The 22,392-nt window shown below is 42.6% G+C and overlaps 1 protein-coding gene across 3 annotated transcripts in view; it reads left to right on the top strand.

Annotated features, from left to right (window-relative positions):
• Positions 1 to 22,392, top strand: part of sh3yl1 (SH3 and SYLF domain containing 1) — a 197,930-nt gene that overhangs the window by 76,276 nt on the left and 99,262 nt on the right. For all 3 annotated transcript variants that reach the window (XM_067984193.1, XM_067984195.1, XM_067984196.1), the window contains exon 5: positions 20,921 to 21,033. In XM_067984193.1, the coding sequence (XP_067840294.1) occupies positions 20,921 to 21,033 (113 nt within the window). The remainder of the gene's footprint in view (positions 1 to 20,920; positions 21,034 to 22,392) is intronic.

Here is a 22,392-nt window from a genome sequence, read left to right as displayed (position 1 = left end):
AAGGGCTTTGCTGTAGTACCAGCTAAGAAATAAGCACCTCTACAATTACTTTTCTTTACCCAGATATTGGGATATAAATAAATCCAAGAGGAACCCCTAATTATGGATTAATCATAGTGAGCATGATGTGACCTTCAGAAAGAATGTATTTGTTCCTTAGCCTTGCAATCTACACCTAGACTATGGAACATTGGGATGCTTATATTGAAGATTATTTTTTCAATAACCCAAATAGACAACTCTGCTTTATCTTGTGTCTAACTAGAGTAATTAATTTGTCAGAACCATGGCACTGAAAGCCTGATCTATTATTTTAATCCAGTCAATATTTCTTTTCATAAACTGCATTGATCCAAATTTTAAAATGCATGTTTCTTTTTTTACAAGTTGATAACCATGACTAGGCTTTCCATGCACTTCAATGCAACCACAAAATTAATCAGTTTCTGTACTTTTCTACTTTTACCTATATCTTTTCATTAATCCAACTTGATCCTTTTCTGTTATAGCCTCAATACTGCCTTTAACATATGTTATACAAATTTTGTGCCTCACCTACACCAATAACCATATATGCAGTGTAGAACTCATAGTGTGAAGCAGTTAAATGGCACTCTGATTTGGCTTCTCCACCATCCCCAGCTAAGTATGTGGCTTGCTGCTTGAGTAGCTCTGAGTTAACAATATAACAGCTGAAACCAGTGTACCCTAGAAACCAATGTACATCATGAAAGCATAAGGGAGGTAGTGCAAAGAGCCACAATATTTATCCCTAGAGTTAGAGGCCTAAGTTAAATGGAGAGATTGGGGAGATTTGAACTTTTCACCTTGAAAGGAGATGTGTAACAGGTGATCTTACAAAAGGATATAAGATAGTGAATATTATGGAAAAGATAAGTCCAGAAAGCTCCTTTTAAACTAAATTGTGAGACTAGGACAAAGGGAGCACAGGCTCAAACTAGTAAAATACAATTTCAGGACTGATGTCAGGAAATTCTTCACACGAGTGATCATTGTGTGGAATGGACTCTGATAAAGTAGCGGAGGCAAAACTCTGGAATCATTTAAGAACCTGTTGGACACTGCAATGGGAGAATAACAGGGTCATTCTGGATGTATAAGCTAAGATGGGCTGGATGGTAACTATCTTTCGAATGTTAAATTAATCAAATGTATGCTGCCAGGAGAGGTTCTCTGAATTCCTCTAAAATGGAATGTGTGTATGCTTATGCATGTACAGTGACATTTCATTTTCCTCCGATCCTCAGAGAATCACATTCTGAGAGGTCTGTAATGAGAGCGGTATAGATGTATTTTTAATCCATTTTACTTGTGCTTGCCTCTTCAATTTAATAGCAGCATGGGTTTTTAGCCTAGAGTTTTAAAAAAAAAAGTCCACATTAGAAGTCAAGTGGACCTGTAGTTCTTGCATTTAACGGTATCCTTACTCAACTTCAACAAAAATGCAAGCAGTTGCTTGCTTCTATACATTGCATAACATCTACCTACCTCTATTGAATACAGGAGTTGGGATGATTTGTTGAAGTTGTACAAGACATTAGTAAGGACACACTTGGAATACTGTGTACAGTTCTGGTCACCCTATTATAGAAAGGATATTATTAAACTAGAAAGAGTGCAGAAAAGATTTACGAGGATGCTACCGGGACTTGATGGTTTGACTTATAGGGAGAGGTTGGATAGACTGAGACTTTTTTCCCTGGAGAGTAGGAGGTTTAGGGGTGATCTTATAGAAGTCTATAAAATAATGAGGGGCATAGATAAGGTAGATAGTCAAAATCTTTTCCCAAAGGTAGGGGAGTCTATAACGAGGGGGCATAGATTTAAGGTGAGAGGGGAGAGATACAAAAGGGTCCAGAGGGGCAATTTTTTCACTCAAAGGGTGGTGAGTGTCTGGAACGAGCTGCCAGAGGCAGTAGTAGAGACGGGTACAATTTTGTCTTTTAAAAAGCATTTGGACAGTTACATGGGTAAGATGGGTATAGAGGGATATGGGCCAAGTGCAGGCAATTGGGACTAGCTTAGTGGTATAAACTGGGCGACATGGACATGTTGGGCCGAAGGGCCTGTTTCCATGTTGTAAAATTCTATGATTCTATCATATATTTCTAGTAACTGCCAAGTTTGTAGAAGGTAAAGTACTTTATAAATTGCACAATCCATTACCACTTCCTTTCACTCACTTAAGTGACAATGAAGTATTTATGGACTTCTTTTAAATTTTCATCAGTGACCGCAGAGAATCCAATATTTCTCTGTACTCAAGAACTACATCAGACTGTTCTTATTATATTAAAATAATGGTTATCTACACATTAGAATAAATCACCAATGTTACTTTCGAATTACTGCGTAGTCAAAATTTAGTAAGCACTCTATATCTCTCCATCTCTAGCATGTAGCATTAATAAATAACAACCACCTCCATTTATATAGCACCCTTAACATGGAAAAACATCCCAAGACGCTTCACAGAAGTGTAATCACACTAAAATAGACATCAGGACAAAGATGGAGATATCAAGAGGGGTGACCAAAAGCTTGGTCAAAACGATGTGTTTTAAAGAGGGCCTTAAAGGAGGAGACTAGATAGCTGAAGACATGCTGCCGGTGCTGGGGTGAAAGGAGGTGGATGATGCACAAAAGGCTAGAGTCAGAGAAACACAGAGTTTTGAGGGGGATTGTAGGAGGTTGCAGAGATGAGGAGCGGCAAGGCCATGAAGGATTTAAACATGATGATGAGAAATTTAAATTTGAGGCGTTGAAGGATCAGATGCCAATGTACATCAACAAGGACAGGGTCGATAGATGAATGGGATTTGTGAAGGATAGGATATGGGCAGCAGAGCTTTGGATGAGTTGAAGTTTGGAGGATGGAGAATGGGAGGCTGGCCAGGAGAGTGTTGGAGGTGACAAAGGCATGAATGAGGGTTTCAGTGATAGGCTGAAGCAGAGGAGAGCGGGCGATTTTACGGAGGTAGAAGTAGGCGGTTTTGATGATGGGAAGTACATAAGATTGGAAGCTCAGCTCAAAGTCGAATAGGGTGTTGAGTTTACAAATAGTCTGGTTTAGCTTGATGCATTTGCCGAGGAGGGTGATGGAATTAGTCACAAAGGTACAGAGTTTGTGGCGCGGTCCAAAAACCGTGGCTTCAGTCGTCCCAATGTTTAACTGAAAGAAATTGCGGATCATCCAAGACAGGATGTCGGACAAGCAGTCTGATAATAGAGGCGATGGACTGGTCAAGAGAGTTGGGTGGCATCAGCATACATGTAGAAGCTGACCCCATATCTGGATGATGTGGCCAAGGGACAGCACATAGATGAGGAAGAGGAGGGGGCCAAGAATAAATCTTTGGGAATTTTTGGATTTAACGGTAAGGGTGTGTGACGAGAAGCAATTGAGCTGAACAACGGAGGAAGGTGCTGGAGGAGGATGGTGTGGTCGACAATGTTAAAGGCTACAAGAGAGGCCGAGAAGGGATAAGGTATCACAGACACAGTCACAGAACTTTGGTTAGCGACATTTCAATCCCTATGGCAGGAACAGAAACCTGATTGGAGAGATTCAAACATGGAGTTGTAGCGGGTTCAAATATGGAGTTGCAGGAAAGATGGGCACAGATTTGAAAGATGACAACAAAAGCTTTGGAGAGGAAAGGGAGGTTGGAAATGGGGCATGGTTTGCAAGGACAGAGGGATCAAGTGTGGGTTTTTTGAGGATGGGGTGATGTCAGCAGATTTGAAAGGGAGCAGGGGCAGTATCTGAGGAGGGGGAATCTCAGCTAGCTTGGGGGCCAGGAAGGGAAGTTGGGTGTTCAGCAGTTTAGTGGGAATGGGGTCAAGGGGGCAGGAAGTGAGCCTCATGCACAAGGTGAGCTTGGAGAAGGCATGAAGGGAGCTAGGAGAAAAACTGGAGATAGGCGCAGGTTAGGGGCTAGGTAAGGGGGGAGGTTTGGTTTGTTGGGCAAAGGGAAGGAGGGGTAGCAACGGAGGCAGCTGATTGGATGGTCTTAATCTTAATGATAAAGAAGTCCATGAGCTCTTCACACCTGTTGGAGATGAGGGGGACGGGGAGATGGGTTTAAGGAGACGGTTGGTAGTGGAGAGAAGAAGCCGGTAATCACCTTTGCTCTCTAGGATGATCCTGGACTAGTGAGCAGTTTTAGCGTAATCATTTGCTAATCACAAATGCAAGATCTTTCACGAACCAATGAAATCAGGCAGCATAATAGACCGTAATGGTTTTTTTTCTTTCCATTAAAAAGTATTCTTTGATGTATTTAACAGTGGTAACCTGGTGCAGTTTTACTAATACAGCTGAAAATGGATTTATCGGCCAAAATAAGCAATTGTAATAAGGGTGTCCAGTCCTCCATCTGTGAATAACCTGATTTAAAATGACTGATAATGACTTCAAAAATATACTGACCGTTTAATAGTTTCATTGGTGTACACGAGTCAGTTTCTTAGTAAATTAAATATTTTTTGATATGAGAAAACTTTAAAAACGGGCCTACCAATGCCTGTGCGCCTAAGAAAATGAGCGTACTTTGAACAGCCTTCCTGAACCAGCGCAATTGGTGGAATCTCGTAATTTGGACCTGGGGGCGGGGCCAGTTTTGTGGGTGGCGCCTGATGCGGGCGAATTGAATCTTGAAGCAGCGTAAAAGATCGCAGCAAACACGTTTTGGGCATAACTCATGTACGTTTAAAATTCCACGATCTTTTGCGCTGGTTCAGCCGATTCCGCCCGGATTGTACTGATATAACTAGAGGAAACCAACGGCAACTGAACCCCATAATGCTTAGTAAATGTAAGATTACTTTATGTGACAGATTAGTGGATATTCTGAATGCTAATATTTTTGGAGGCTCCTCAAGAATTGTATAGAGTTGGTTTCATTAATTAATTATTCAATTTATGAGCGTATATTGTGTTCTGGAGAACAAAGTGTTACCTTTTTTTTAACAAATGCGAAGTGTATTTGAGCCTGCTATCTGTTTTGTGCTCTTCAAGTAGTTTGGTTCTTCATTTATCATTTGGTGCATTGATATTATTTTCATGTATTGGCCTCTGCCTTTTCCATATACTTTTCTTATCTTTGCAAAAGAAAGCAAGTTTTATTTGGAATAAAACTGAGTGGAAATCGTAAGTGATATATGAAAAATGAATCTTTAGTGAAAAGATAATTAACTATAATTCTAATATTGCATCAGTCTATTGCAAATAATTCAAATATTTACTGTTAAGTGATTTTATTTTCAGAGATTTATACGACATGTGATCTAAGAACCTGTGGCTTATTCATGACTATTTTCTTTGTTCTGACACATGGGGCTCGATTTTACCAGTGGGTTCCGGGTGCGTTCCCGGCGGGGGGGGGGCGTCGAAAATCGCGATATCCAGGTGCATCACCGGATCGCGCCTCGATCCCGCCCACTTCCGGGTTCCACGCTGACGTGCAGGGGTGCGTGCGCAGACCCCGCCGGTGGGAATCCCGCAGGCAATTAAAGCCAGCGGGATGCCACTTGAGTGTATTTACCTTGCTTGTTGAGGTCATTAAATGACCTGATTCAGCTGTCATAATAGGAAGTGTGGGATTTTACCTTCAACTCAGACTGTTTCACACACGAGGGGAAACAGTCTCACTCCAACCGGACGTGTTGCAGCCAACAGCCTGTGGCAGCTGCCAAGGTGCACTCCACAGTGGGGGGAGAGCCCTCACCCACGCAGGAGGCCACCGCGTCACATAGGGCAACCCCTGCCCTCCACCACTCCCTGCCAAGCCAGAGGACAGACCGACGTGAAACCGCAGCCCCAGTGCGAGGAACCACCTACCTACCCTGCACAACCCCTCAGACCAACATCTGCCAGATGGGTGGTGCGTTGACATCCTCGGAGTCCACGCCGTCCGCCTCAGCGACGTGGAGCCCCCCAACACGGTGCTGTGGCACACCCACCTGCACAGCAGGAGGGAGGGCAACCGCAGAGAGAGATGCGTCGCAGGAGGCACTACCCTCCGCACAGGGTCTACAGACCGAGGCTCAGCTTCATGGATCTCTCCGAGGAGCAGTGCATACGGCGGCTCAGAGTCAATCGCCAGGTAGTCGCCAACATCTGCAGCCTCCTTAACGACGAGCTGCTCCCGGATGGACCAAGCAGCATCTTCTTACCTGTCGCCGTCAAAGTCACCACTGCCCTCAACTTCTTTGCATCCGGATCCTTCCAGGGTGCCACCGGGGACATCACCGGGGTCTGTCAGTCGTCTGCACACAATTGCATAAGGCAGGTCACTGATGGGTTGTTCCGCAGGGCCTCGCACTACATCAACTTCGCCATGGACGAGCGCAGCCAGTTGGAGAGGGCGGTTGGATTCCATGCCATGGCTGGCTTCCCACGGGTACAGGGTGTAATCGACTGCACCCACATCGCAATACGGGCACCTCCGCATGAGCCAGGGCTGTTCATCAACAGGAAGGGGTATCACTCCATGAACGCCCAGCTCATCTGTGACCACCACCAGAGATTCCTACACGTGTGCGCCAGATACCCCGGCAGCTGCCACGATGCCTTCGTCCTCAGGGAGTCCACCGTCCCGCCCATCTTCCACGCACCCAACGCCGGCAACGGCTGGCTCCTCGGCGACAAGGCGTATCCCCTACACACGTGGCTCATGACGCCTCTGAGGAACCCCATCACCGAGCCGGAGCGTCGGTACAATGACAGCCACACTGCTACCAGGTCTACAATTGAGCAGACCATAGGGCTGCTCAAGATGCGCTTCAGGTGCCTTGATCGTTCTGGGGGAGCGCTCCAATACACACCATTCAGAGTGGGACGAATCATAGTTGTCTGCTGTGCCCTGCACAACATGGCCCAACAGAGAGGGGTGCCGCTGGAGGAGGCCCCATCCACACCCGCCACCCACATTGAGGACGGCGATGAGGACGAGGAGGTGGAGGAGGAGGAGGGGGACGCGCCAGAGGATGATGTACGACCCATGCGCCGAACCCCGACTCACCGGGATGCTCGCCGGGCCAGGGAGGCACTCCTATGTCAACGGTTCTCCTAGAGTCAGACAGTGCGAGGCGTTCGCATCTCCTCACCTGCACATGCGAGGGGCCATACCAGCCCCCTCCACTGAAGAGTGTTGCCAGTACTCCTGCACCCACAGCAGTGTGCCCAATGGGCAGCAGCAGGTGTCCGCCGTCATGATGGGCTGCACGGAACGCACCTATTGCACAGGCCGCAGAAGAATGGACGAGAGGTGGCAGGAGTGGTGCGAACGATAGTGTTTAATATGTACATGGTGCAATACTATAAACAAAAAGTGTACAAATTAACAGACACCCTGGTGCATTCCCTTTGTGCTTATAACGCCTTTGGATTTCTTTTCCGGGTACCCCTACGTGGTGCTACCCCTGTGGCTCCAGCAGAGGTAGTGGCAGGTTGCTCCTGTTCTTGCCTTGACCGGGTAGATGCTTTGGGCGGACGGCCCCTGGGTTTCCACAGACTGCTCCTCCTGCACCTGTGCAGGGGCAGACTCGGCCACCTGGAGAGGGGGCACCATTGCGGGTACTGGTTGAGAGGGGGGCAACGGGTAGGACGTGGGGGCACCTTGAGAAGCGTCCCCGCTTCCATGTCCCTGGTCACCATCATCCCTCTCGTGGCCTCGGTCCACATCACCCCTTCCACCCTGCTGGACGACAGTTTGGATTGCATGTGTGAGGCCTTGCAAGGCCACCCCTCGTGTATCCGTCAGCCTGTTTATGGCGGCGGAATGTTGCTCACCCTGAATCCGTACAGCCGTTGTCAGGGCCTGCACGGACTCGATGTGGAGCTGAGCGTGACGCTCGAGGGAGGCCAGCCTGTCCTCCACCGCAGACGCTCCCGCACCTACCCGTGACACTATGTCGCCGGTACCCTCCTGTGCCTGCGCCACCAATGCCCGCATGCAGGAGTTGGACTCCTCCATCGCCTGCGCAATTGTGGACAATGCGCGCGGCACCTCTCCCAGTACCTCGGCAATTAGCTGGTGCCCCTCGACGACTCTCCTTTTGACTGGTGGCCCCCTGGGTTCAGCATCTGGGTCCGGCTGAGCAGAGCCTGGAGATGAGTGCTCCCACCGACGCGGACCCTCCGCGGCTGCCCCTGCCCCTGCCACCAGGGTCTGCTCATGCTCACACGTGCGCGGTGAATCACCAAGTGCTACCCCGACTAGTTGGCGAGGGGGACCCACCGAGGTGCGTGTCTCTGCGCTGGTGGATGGTTGGCTCATATGTGACGATGCACCCTCAGAGACCGGCATGTCCTCTGAGGAATCGCCCTCCTCAACCACAGCGCTCGCTGACGGCCCTGCACGAGAACGGAGGGCACCAACAGAGTACCCTTTGTCGTCCAGTACTTCCCCGGAGCGGTGAAACTACGCCATGTTCTCCGCAGCCTTCAACATGTCATCAATGAGGACAAACACCTCGCTATGGCCATCCCCACACCTCCACTACTCGCCTTTAAACAGCCACCCAACCTCAAACAGACCATCGTTCGCAGCAAATTACCTAGCTTTCAAGAGAACAGCGTCCACGACACCACACAACCCTGCCACGGTAACCTCTGCAAGACATGCCAGATCATCGACACAGATACCACCATCACACGAGAGGACACCACCCACCAGGTGCATGGTTCATACTCCTGTGACTCGGCCAACGTTGTCTACCTCATACGTTGCAGGAAAGGATGCCCCAGAGCATGGTACATTGGCGAGACCATGCAGACGCTGCGACAACGGATGAACGGACACCGCGCAACAATCGCCAAACAGGAGGGTTCCCTCCCAGTCGGGGAACACTTCAGCAGTCATGGACATTCATCCACCGACCTTCGGGTAAGCGTACTCCAAGGCGGCCTTCGAGACACACGACAACGCAAAATCGTCGAGCAGAAATTGATAGCCAAGTTCCGCACCCATGAGGACGGCCTCAACCGGGATCTTGGGTTCATGTCACGCTACACGTTACCCCACCAGCGAACAAATGTTATCTGTTTTTAATATAACGGGTCAGTTGCTGTCTTTTCTATGTTTCTACCTCTCTATCTCTTTTTTTTTGTGTTTGTTGTTTTTTTTTGGTGATTTGTATATTCTGAGACCTGGCAGGTGACACCTCTCTGTCTGAACACGGTGATTGCCTTGGCAACGGGCAGTTGAAAAAACTGTCTGTACTCACCAAGCATTGTTCTGTGAATTATAAATGTGATTTCATTTCGAGGATTTCATTTTCACATCGTTCACCTGACGAAGGAGGAAGCCTCCGAAAGCTTGTGAATTTAAAATAAAATTGCTGGACTATAACTTGGTGTTGTAAAATTGTTTACAATAAAGGACAAAGCATTTGCATACAGAAATGTTTAGGCTGTGAACTCTTAATTGAATCAATGTCTACAGGATGCAATGCAGTGACTCACCAAACTTACTTTGTGTGGATGTATCTAAATTAGTCATTTTTACTTCTTTTTCTGCCACTGTTCATATCAGTCACATAGCATGAAAGAACATAAACTCTGCACAAGCATGCCCACTGCTAAACACTCCCACGCTTGCATGTTCACCATCCACATGATCCACTTCTCTCTTACGAAGCTCATGTTAGCAGGGAGGTGGTGGGGTGGGGGGTTGCTGGTAACTATCACTGTACACTGTGAAATAATCGTCATCCCAGTTTTATCTCTTATAGGAGAAAGTAGCCCACAGTGGAAGGCAGCACTCCACAATGGGAGGTAGAAAAGCCCTGATCAAGCATCTCACCCACTTTGAGCAGTTCATCAATGTCCAGCAATGTGGCAATAGTGCAGCCCAAGGCTTGGATGACAACTGTTTGAGCTGTCAATGCAACCTCTCCGGCAAGGGCTGCAGATGGTCCTGAAAACGCCACTCCATCCAAGGATATCTGTAGGTTCTGAAAGCTGACCCTTAGAACCCCACTCATATGGCTGCTGGACTCCTCTGCACACTAGCTGCTCTTTGTTCTGGGCAAATCCACCAATGACCCAAACAACCATTCGTGCTCAGAAAGTACCCTTCTCTTAAAAGTTGGGCACCGAGTTCTGGTTCCTTGACTTCAACAGCTGGGGAAAGAGGTGACTTTGCCCCCTGGCAAAGGGGCTCCCTGCTCCTCCTCTTCCTGCACACTCAAAAGTGGCAGAGGCAAAAACACTGCAACAAGCAGAAAAAACATTTTTAATACAAAAAGCCAGAATGAAAGAGCTCTCTTGACAATACCAGAATGTGACTTTAACATAGATAGCAATTAAATGGCAGCTCTGGAAGTAGTCGTGCCAGGTTTTTTGGAAGCACTGTGCTCTGAACTGCAACCTGCACTATCACAGAAAATCTGTGTGCAGGGGCACCCGACGTTCATTAGCATATAATATACATTGCTGTACCTTCTTCAAGTACAGCCACATGAAAAGCCACATATGAAATTCAGGGGCAGTGCTACTCAGGCACAGAACAGGGGAAAGGGATTAGTGCCTAATTTTCCTGTGCATAACACCTGGTTTTGAGGTGCAGTCTGGGTATTAAATGCAGGAAAAATCAGTCCTCATGAATAAAACGATAAGGATTTAATCTGAAATGATTGACTGAAAGAAAGCCGGGAAAATAAATCAGCTGATGGCGATAAGGTGCACAATGAGGGCAAAAAGCAAAATTTCTGCTGAGAATGCAGAGCTCTACAGAACTTAGGGATGTACCTACACCACTCTTTTAATACAACTCCAATAAAAATTGATGATTTTGACCAACATGCAGAGAAAAGATGTTGCTTTGGTAGAAAGTATTTTATTGAAAGACTTCAATTACATTGAGGAACTGCTAAAGGCACAATTTACAGATATTTTGTTATGCTACATTACATATCGCATAAATTAATCGATGAGGAAAAAGTTTGGAAAAATTGAAAACAAAAAATACTTAAGGAGCTGTTATTACTTAGAATGGAGAAACATTTTAAGCTTTTATAGCAAAAAGTGGTCAGTTATTTCCTTCGGTTATGGAATGTTCTACTTATTAGGTTCTGATGGTGTAGGAATTAAAGGATTCTTGATTGAACTGTTTATTAGAGAAATGTTGTGTTTAATCATGTGAGTCAGCCATATGTTAAAACCTTTTGTAATCAATTGTGTATGCAGATTGGAAGAGTAGTAGAGATGTTTGAGTGTTCAGATAAAATAATTGCAACCTAAAGCAAAAGGTTATACAACACACATACCCCCGCCCCCCCCCCCCCCCAGTTGTGTCAGAACAGTGCAGTAATAATCCAAAATACTTAAAATAGCCTGACCCCAGGATTTCCAACAGGATCAGGGATGTCGACAGTGGGTGGGTGAAAGTTCCACTCCCCCCAGGTACTTGCGGAAGCAGGTCTATAATATGTTATCTAACACTTTCAAAGGACTTAATTAGTATAGCATAGCGTCTGCTCCTGCAGCTTAGCAAGGTGGGAAACAATTCTTCTAATTCTTAGTTTTGCTTGTTGCCTATTTTGTGTTTTCTAGTTTTTTTGCTCACAGTCCATTTTAAATAGCCTGCTGATCATCCTGTTGTCTCAGCATTTGGGAGTCCAGGATTGTACTTCCCTTCTTCCCAACTTTGCCTTTGAAAATGATCTTTTTTGTTTCCCTTCATCACTGAACACTGCAATCAGCATTGCTTCTCTCTTTACTGACCTCTCTCAGGCACATGAATGTCTTTTTGAAGGTAGGGTCGCCAAAATTGCAGAACACTATTCCAAATGCTGTCTTACAAATAAGCAATGCAAGACTAGAATAGTCTACTTCAACACAAAATCAAATACCATTGAAAAAACCCCCACAGTAACAGTATATCAAAAGAATATTTTCACAAAGTCAACAGGCATAACGAAAACCATTAACTTTTCAACAATGGACACCCCTTCATCGTGTTTCCTATATCGTTGTGCATTACCTTGTATTGGTCTAGTTCCCTTTGAATGCTGTTCATCGGCTTTGTACACATCACTTAACTGCTGTCATCAGCAAATTTTATATATGGGAAACTACTCTCTACCATATAATTGATGAAAAGTATGAGTGGCAAATGATACAGAACAGAATCCCGAAGGATTTTATTCATTGCAGTCCCAAACAGAGGTCTATTTACCATCTTCTGCTTTCTTTTGCAAGCCAACCAGAGTTCAAACTGTCCAAAAAGCTTGTGATAAATAATCTGTGAATCTTAAGCTTTTTAAAGTCTCACACCAGTTTTAGGATTCCTGGGTTGGGTTGTTTTTTTTGAGGTATAGCAGGTGTACACTGGCCCAATGAGAATAACTTCTTGGATTTAATGCAAGATCTATAACCATAGGAAAATGAGCACTGTGGGACAGAAAGTGAGTGGGAGGCAGTAGTGGGGTAACAATTTGTCTTTACTGTGAGCTCAGTGCCTTTTACTGACCACAAACTGTTGTTTAGTTACTTTGGCTTATAAAAAGTTACCGAATCTCTAGAGAGTTTATTGCTCTGACGATTTTTTTCCCTCTACAACTGATGTTTATGTCTAGTGGCTAAAGTGCCTCCAACTCAAGATTTGCTGTGTGAGAATTCTACTAGTATTTGAGGCCGAATAGCCTCCTTCTGCGCTGTATCCTTTCTATGATTCTATGATTATAAGCTACATGAGGAAAATTCACTCATGCAAGAAAACTGTGATTGAAAATTAATTAGGTAATCAATAATTAGGTAATACTGTGGTGGTGTGGAGCAAATCCATTGCCTTGTATTTTAAGAGTTAACAGTTTCACATTACTTTGTGCATGCAGGTGTTTTTGATAATTTGGATATTGAGTTAAAACTAATAAATGCAAGCAATTTTATTAAATTTGCAACAGACCTCAGAAGTCTGGAGGAAAAGAAAGGCTGGGAAAGTAATGGTTGCATTTTTATTGGTGTCACAAGGTTATATGGATTAATTCAGTATAAATAGTGCACAAGAGAGACGCCAGTGGAATAAATCAACCTTGTTTCTGGCAGGGTAATTTGGTTTGCTGAATTTCAATGAATCGCGATCACTTCCTCTGCTTCCCAACAAGAGTGTACTGAATTAGGTAAAACTATTTGATAGGATAAATTTCTATTTCTGAGGATATCTATAAGGACAGCTGAGGAGTACTGAAATATGTATCTTGCTTTTATTTCTCCCTTCTACCTAAATGAGATGACTGCATATTGAATTGTTATTTTTTTCATGATAGTCTTACGTTTATGATGAGCACTACCACTGGTATTCCAAAGACTTCCTAGTCACTTGTGGGGTAATGTTAATTTGGTTGGAGTTAAATTGTTTATAAGAAGACAAAGCCTTGATTTTCTTAAGATTTTTTATAGTTTTGAAAATATAATGTTCACTACTCAATATTTTTAGTACAAAAATACAATCTCTATTTTAAAGGCCGTATATTTAACTGCTACTTTCTGATTTATAAATCAAACTCTTCTGTTTACAATTGGTCCAACATTGAAGGTGATTCACTTTATAGCTTCTTAATGGTGAGAAAATTGTGTTCATGGGCAGAACATATATATTTTTGACTGAACCCTAGTTTTTGATTGGCAAGACCATAAAGCTATATTTATTTAAAAGAGCCAGAGGGAGTTACTGAGTTTGATAATGTGAGACAATAAGAGCTAAAGCTCCCTGGGTTAATGAGTATATTTCAAAAGAAATTAATTCAGCTGCCTTTACTAGCAGACTCAGTAACTTCTCCAAACCACTTTTGAGTGTGCTGTTTAAAACTCATATTTTGACAAAAGAAGGATATTATTGATGATGTTTCAATTTTTGTTAAGTGTTTACAGATTATGACCCATTCACCTTAATAACTTAAAATAATTAGGTATTAAGCGACTAGCCAGGGAAGGAAAGAAGGATGAGAATATTTCTGAATCTCACTTTTACGATCAACAACTTGCACTTTTATGACATTCCTCACGGAAAGCCTTCTCAGAGCACTTTACAAGGTAGTGGACACCAAACATGGAGGAGAAAAGTGGGAGAGGATGGGGGGGCAGGAAGCATGGTGTAAAGGGAAGATATTCAGGATGTTTTTTGAAAGCAGTTCACGAAGTAGAGGTCTTGAGGGAAAGAGTTCAAGAAGGTGAGGGCAGAGTGACTGAAGGGACCAGGAAACAAGGGATAAGCTGGTGTTGGAGAGTGCATACAGTTGAAAGAAAGAGATCACTCAGGTAGAGTGGGGAAAGGCCAGGGAGAGACTAGAAGGTGAGGATGAAAATCTTTATCAATTCACTGGGAGTGGAGAGCCACTGGAGCTTGGTGAGGGCAAAGTGATGGAATCCTTTATCCTTTTTATAAATTTTTCCACTGGTAACCCTGCTTTTAAAGATCTGTGTACACAATATGAGGTATTTGTTACTCCCAGCAGTTATAATACTCATCCCTTTCATGTTTCTTTTTAATCATTAGCAACAGAATACTATACCAAAGTTTTAATCTTGGGTGTGCTATACTGGATACAATAGTTATCTAATGTGTACTGGGTATAGTTAAGTACTTAAATAAAACATTGTTTGGGAAATCTCTCCCTGATTCTTAGACTGCCTCTGTTAGCTGTATTGGCAGTTACTGTGGCCATTATTAAGTTAATTCATAGTTGTACTATTTCAATAAATTGGAAAACTCTCTTTGCAACATTCAAGTGGGTATGTGTTGCAGGAAATAGGACTTGTTGAAATTTATAGGAAGGAGCATCAGCCAATAAATTAGACAAATTTCCCCTGCAAGGAACATGTGGCAAATGGTTTTAATGACTTAAGTGGCTGCTAGAAAGAAGTTTGGAGTCACACATCAAATATGGACAGCAAGAAGGTGGACACAGAATAGGGCAGCTAATCTCAGGGTTACCTCTGATACACCAACAATCCAAACACAAATGATGGCAACAATGGCTACTAAAAGTGAACAAAATGTTAGAATTCTTAACTGATGCATATATAGGGTGCAATTTTCAGCCCTTCCATCCATTGGAAATGAGGCAGTAGCACTCCAAAAATGGCGGGCTGTCACTGTGGCCGAAGCAACGTTCACCGATGCTTACCGCTGGAATCGGACGATAGGCCCAGTTAAAATGGAAACCGGGGTCCTATGATATCTGCTTTCCCTCCGCCCCGCCTTCTAAAGATCAGAGTTGCCCCCCCCCCCCCCCCCAACATGGGCCTACCTTTTTCGGCCGAGCCACCTGATATTCCGGTGGCTTGGAGCCGGCAGGCTGTTCTGGAACATTCGAACTCTGGCCACAGCCAGATGTCCCAATGTAATTGAGGCCTGGCCCTCAAGCCTCCTGCTGCAAGCATTCTATCAGCCAGATGCAGGAAGTGCACTTGGGGAGAGAAATCCAATCCATAGTGTCAGAAGCTAATTAATTAATTTATATTGGTGTTCCCCTTGATGGCGTAGTACTGTATTTAGTTACTATGTGAAATGAATTCTTGGATGAGTTCAAAGTATGTGTATCAGACATTTTGCTTACTTTTTAAAATGGTTTTAAAGAATACTGAAACTAACTGGACTTATTTTGAACAATCTCACAATTTGACCTCTGTCAAATCATGATCATTGTAATCCCTTTGTTCATTTTTTTTTAGCTCATTTGATCTTTTAAACTTGCTTTACTGAAGCTTTTTCTTTCCTGTGGACATTTTCTTAATTGTGTCATTATAGTAGAAATGGTTGTTTTATTAAATGTGCAAAGATGTCTAATTTGGAGAGTTAGCATTACATTAATCATTTTGGGAAAAATTAAAATAACCTTTCGGTTAGTCACAAATGATTGATTGCCAGTGTCAGCTTGAAAGCCAGTGGCAAGATGACCTTATTGGGTCAGCATTTTAGCTTGGCTGGGAGAGTGTCATGGTTGTTAGTATTTTGCTCAAAATGACAATGGCAAAGGTGCTGTAAATTTAGTACGTGGTCCAACTCTTCAAAATTAAAAAGAGAATAACAAAAATCAATAGATTCTACGTCATTGAACACAGTAGATGACTCATCTTTTACTTGTAACTCTCCTAATTCTTCAGGAGCTTCTTTGTACAGCCTCTAAAAATAGTCTAGCTAATAGTCTATCATAGCATTTCTATGACTAACTGACAAGTCAGTTTGAGCATTGACATATGTTTTGTATTGAATGTATTGATTTTCATTGAACACCCTTGCTTTCCCAGTTGTGCACACTTGATCTTGCGAAAACTGTGAAAAGTGAAAATGTCCTTGCTTTAAATGAAATGAAACAATGAAAGCTGCTGTAAAAAGCATGTTGCAGGTGAATTTTTCCAAAGTTCCCACATGCTTCAAGTGAATTACATTGTGTAACAAAATATATAAATCTTCTACTGCACTTAATAAATTTGAAAAAAATTCTTCATATGATAATGATTTGGATAATGCTGGATTAAATTTATTTTAATCTACAATTTTACCATGAAGGACCAGCAAATTAGTGGATTTTTTCCCCTCGTTTCCTGACCTTTTTTCTTTTCACTTTCCACTTAATTCTGTCACTTGTTTATCATTTTCATTTTTATGCTTTTCTTTCTGCTTTCAAAATGTAGCCTTTCCATCCTCTTATTACTTAGCATTTTTTTAATATCTCTGTTTTTCACTTAATCCATAGGAGCCTGCAACCTCTGACCGCCTATTCGATCCTCTTCCTAATTCACCCAACTTTCACATATAATTAGCAAAGGCCTTCAATCAGTTGGGGAAAAATGACTGAGGAACATTGTCCATTTTAATTATTAATATTTCCACTGCAGTGATAATCCCCTTCTCCAATTCTGCTGACTTGTTGCCTTATTCTGCTGCATCCTAATTTCTTTTTCCTCAGCTCCAACACACAAATATGTAACTTGCTCTCTCTCAATGGAAAAAAAAATTGTTTTATTTTATGTTGGTAGATATGCTAGAATTATTCCTTTTGCATAATGGAAATTGTCTTTGCTTGTCTTATGTTTTACCATACTTTTAGACCTAGTTTGGGTTTTTCAGTAACTTCTAAGCTTCGGTGGCACCTGGTGACACCATTGTTTGTCTTGGGCCTACATTTTTGCATTGTTTGAAGCCTGAGCTTGATTTTATTTTACTATTGATTGCATCTAGTTCATGCCAGTATCTCATTTCAAAATTTGTTGATCCTGATGCTACTTCTAGTCTTAAATTTCAATACACATTGGGTTCCACACAGAACCAAGTAGTAGGGCTCATAAAGATCACAAAACTAGCTGGAATGGATCTTACATTCAAAATGATTGATTTTCCCTGGTATGGGGAGCCAACACGATCCAGTTTAGTAAGGCCACTTCTATCCCCAGGTCTTAGAAGAATTGAGTACAAGTCAGGAGTTTGTGCCTTTATTGAGGGCATAAATATCCATATAGTAAGATGGTCATGGTTGTTGGAGGCCAATCATTGCATCCCTGGACGTTGCTGCAGATGTTCCTCAGGGTAGTGTCCTCCACACAACCATCTTCATTTGCTTCATCAACGACTCATGCTCCATCATAAAGTCAGAAGTGGAGCTGTTCATTGATGATTCCACTGTCTTTAGCTCCATTCACAACTCTTCTAATAATGAAGCAGCCAATGCTGCCTGCAGAAGGATTTGGACAACATCAAAGCTTGAGCTGACAACGGGCAGGTAATATTCGCACCACAAGTGTCTGACAACAATCATCTCTAACAAGAAAATGCCCAACCACCTCCACCAGACGTTCAACGGCTCCATCAATCTCGGGTTCCCCACCACTGTTGATCAGAAACTTAATTGGACCAGTGATAGCAACACCACAGCTACAATAGAAGTGGACAAACTGGATACTTTGCATTGAGTGGCGCAACTCCAGACCACTCAGAGCCTCTCCAACATCTACAAGGTTCAACTCAGGAGTGCTCACCATTCATCTGGACGGCTGCAGCAGCAACTACTCTTGGGAAGCTCGACACCATCCAGCACAGAGCAAACTGTTGCTGCGTGCCCCTATCACTAAACTTAGTATCTACACTTTCCACTAATGGTGCACCATGGCTTTAGTCTACAGGATGCACCACTGCCACTTGCTCGCACTCCTGCTACTCCCAGCTCTACATTAAAACCACGCGTCGCTACCAGTCATTGCTCCCCGCCGCTCCCCCTCTATCACTTTCCCCCCTCCCCCCAAGACCCATTCCAGAGGGTTTTACTGACGAGCTGCCTGGGAACACCCAGCAAATGTTTGCTGCTCACTAGTCTGTTAATGGGGCCCAATATCGGGTGGGCCTCAGGCCTACCCATTCTGGCACAGGGAACAAATATCTAGGCCAGTGTCTGAATAGCTGAGGAGATAGGCAGGTAGAAATGAAAGCCTGAAAACTGATAAAACGGCACAGGCTCCAGGATCCTCGAAAAAGAAAAAAGCAGGTCAACACTGAGACTGCCGATCCTCTCCCCTTCGCCAGCATGATGTTCTGACTGAGCATTCCCTGCATTTTGCTAGTTTTTCATGTTTCCATTTATACCTGTCTTATGACCCACCTCCTCAGTTATTCACGTGCTCTCTGTGTCTCCTTAATTTCTTTGACATCAGGTGACTAAAGAATGGTGAAATCAATCAATCTCTTATTGAAAAAAAATTATATCTGTATGTACTCCTTGTCTGCACCGTTTGACTTCCTTTTGTCACAATTTCTTGACTCTTTCAACTTGAGAGTGAGTTTTGCCTAATTAAACTTGCCACACTGTAATTACACAATCTGATCATTGTTAGAGATCCTCTCTGAAAATTTTTAGAGCTTCCCCGCTCATAGAATCATAGAATCTTACAGCACAGAAGGCCATTCAGCCTGTCGTGCCTGTTCCAGCTCTTTGAAAGAGCTATCCAATTTAGTCCCACATCCCAGCTTTTTCCCCATAACCCTGTCTGCTGTCTTGTTTCTTTTTTCAAATCTTGGGTCAGGTATTGGCCCAGATTTTGTTAGTTAGTCTTGTTCGTGCACATTTAGATTTTAAATTTTTTTGCCCACAGAGCTGCTGGGAGTGCGAGCTAATAATGGTGCAGTGAGGGCAACGGGGTATCTGGGACCTTAGTGAACTGTGGGACCAATGAGATTAAAGGATTGAGAAATAAACAGAGGAAGGACTATTGATAGGAGGTCACTGGTTACGGTTACTGGCTTAGTATACAGAGGAGAAGAATCAATTCTTTCTTAATTCTCAATTTGCTTTATTAACGTTATTAGATCATGTACATACCGCTTATACGTCTGGTTAGATATAGGCATGCAGTTTACAGCAGGTTATACAGTTTTATACATAAACTAGGATTTAAACGCACACCCACTAGTTTTCTCTGACTAACACTCCCTGAGTGGTCACAGAATAGAAAAGGATATTATATTACCCGGAAAGGAGAGCTGACTCTGGCCAGGCATTCCGTTCTCTCTCTCTTGACGTCGTCTCTACGTCCCTGACGTAGGGTCTCCCACTTTCACGATGGTTAGTCTCAGGAGTTTCGCACACAAACTGGCACCAAGCCTGCAATTCTTCAGTTTTATTCCCAAGTCTGTCTTTTCGAATAATGCTGTCTTCTCCTGTTGGCTCAGATTTGCTGGAGTGGTCGATGTCATCCCCTGATTGGCTCTGTTCCAAGGGGTTAGGTAGCATCACCTCATTACTCCTTTTCTAAATAAGGACTGGTGTCTCAGCACAGTTCCTTTGTCTCTTAGAAGCGTAACTAATTCAAACCGGTTCCGGCCAGCTCAGACCAGTGACTGAACTCCAGGTCACTTCAGTTCAAAAGTCAGTCTCTTTGCCTGAGTGTTAGCAATTCGAAATAAACTCAGTAGTTTTCTGCAGCCCCTGGTCAACAGGTCCAAGAGGGAGGGTGAACTAGAGTCAAATCAGGTACAGAGAGAAATAGAGAGGGAAAGGAAGATTGGATTAAGAGTGAGAAAAAAGACAAAGGAAAAGTAAGAAAAAAAACTTAAAATGTAAAATTTGAAATAATCCAACAACAATTCACAACCTGAAGGAATGAGATTCCACACTTATAATGCACTTTCTGGGCAAGAGAGGTTGATTTTTTTTTTAAACAGATTATGCCCAACAAATTTACTGAAGTTCTTTGAGGAAATGACATACGTTGACAAGTTCTGTGAATGATATATTTAGATTTCAGCATGGCTTTTGGATACCGTGCCACACAAGCGATTAGCCTGCAAGGTAGGGAGGCAAACTCATTCTCCCAGGCAAAATTAAACATTAAATTGCGACTTTACCTTTTGCGTCTTGTGAGGCCTGTAGACAGAATCCCTGACAAATTACTATATTTAAAACAATATTTTTAATAAGAAATGAGGCTCCCCTGCAGAGTCTTAATTAGCTGCACCTTAAAGTTTTTTTAAAACTTTATTGTTCATAGAACAACACTGCCGCTAAGCTCACTGAAACCAACAGTGCAATGTGCAGTAGCAGTAACAACAACAGCAGTAAGGAAAGCTAACTGGTCCTTGTTTAAGCTTGTGATCCAGGGTACATTTTTATGTTTAAAGTTTGTTACACATAATATGAATATAATTGGCTATGCTTCATTTTTGTTTGCTGCCAGCTTTATTACATGCATTTCTTTTAAAAGACAGTTGTCACGGATAGAATAGTCAATGATGTAGCTGCAAAGATGCGAAGAAATCAATGGGTACTCTCGGTTTTCACTACTAATGCAATTTTCTGTTCTTAGAAGTTATTATGAAGCAGCAGTACATTCTTTGGTGGCATATTATGCAAACCTTGATTGCAGTTGCACCAATTAAATCCCTTTTAACTGTTATTATAGGTATCTGATCTGGTGATAATCCTGAATCACAAGCGTGCAGTTGAGGCTTTTGCAAAAGGGGGAAATCTCACACTAGGTGGAAATTTCACTGTTGCAATTGGACCGATTGGCAGGTGAGCTATTGTATGTTTTGTTACTATTTGATGAATAGTTTAAGACTCTTTCATTGTAAAATGTTTTAGTCACTGTTTCAGATGGTGTCATAACAATGTTGTCCCTTGACACTTTTTTTTAAAATGAAGCTCTTGTTAATCTTGAGTAACTAAATTGTGTTCATTTTACCTAATTTCTGACAAGCAACAAAACTCATCTCAGTCAGATAATATATTTAAAGGGGAAGGAAAGTCTGAGGGGAGTACTTTCTGTTCAAACCACAGTGTCAATCGAGCAATAACTTACATATTGGTTACCTAGCGGAATATATAGTCAAATTACTTAGCTAGGGCTCAATCTGGAGCTTCACAGTCCTGGAAAGCTGTTTACTGGCTGAATGTGCAGCAATACTCAGCTAGTCATGTGTGGAAGTGTCGACCCGTCTTAAATAAAGCCACTCCAAGATGCTTACAAGCCCATTCAGTAATTGATTTCACTAGAGTGGCTCAGGGAAGAAATCGTGGCTCTCCATCAGGCAAGGAGTTTGACCTACTTATTAACTGTCAAAAAATATGACCGGAGCATTTAAAAACAAGCATCTTGAATGATTCCTAATCACAGATGTTTTGTTGCAATGTTACATCAAAAACCATCATAAAAATTTTGTAAAAATAATTTCCTATGCTTATTTGAAAAACGAATTTTAAAAATAGATTCTCTACGAGTCTATTTCTATATTTATCTCGTGCAAGTTTATATTTCAGTTATTTATTTAGTTTGAAGTTCTAAATAGTATTTTTTAAACTAAAGTAAATTGTGAAGGCTAGTTTTTTGGCAAGTGCAGCTTTTCATTTTCCTCAAAAATTGTGCTTTTCTTTTCTAACACTTATTAATAACTTGGTTTTGTGTATGATAAATGCTCAGTAATTCAGAACTTCCTACTGCATTGTCTCACCTGTGTGTATCTGTAATTTAAATTTGTTGATGTTAGACTGTTGTTCATTGATGTCATAATTGTATTTCAGAGAATGCTGTATTCCGAAACAAAGCTTTAGAATTATATTGTAGACTTGTGCTGACTATTACACATCTTTGGTATATCCACAGCAAATTCAAATTTACTTGAAGATAGATTTAATTTAGTATCGATGGTAAAAATCATACAAGTGTTTCTGTTTAGGTATAAAATATTAAGCTTGTATTAATAAACCTTTGTTACACTAGGAATTTGGCCCTGAGGTCTGCATGAATTCAGCAATTTCATGCTGAATCCAAGTTGGACTTGGTGCCAAATATGCTGTTGAATTTAATATAACTGTGCTTAAATCGTCACACCAAAACTTACCTACATTTATGTTCTTATATCAGAGTAGTACTGG

This window comes from Heptranchias perlo, chromosome 5 (assembly GCF_035084215.1).
Source record: "Heptranchias perlo isolate sHepPer1 chromosome 5, sHepPer1.hap1, whole genome shotgun sequence".
Taxonomy (NCBI): domain Eukaryota; kingdom Metazoa; phylum Chordata; class Chondrichthyes; order Hexanchiformes; family Hexanchidae; genus Heptranchias; species Heptranchias perlo.
This window is presented reverse-complemented; position numbering and strand designations above follow the sequence as displayed.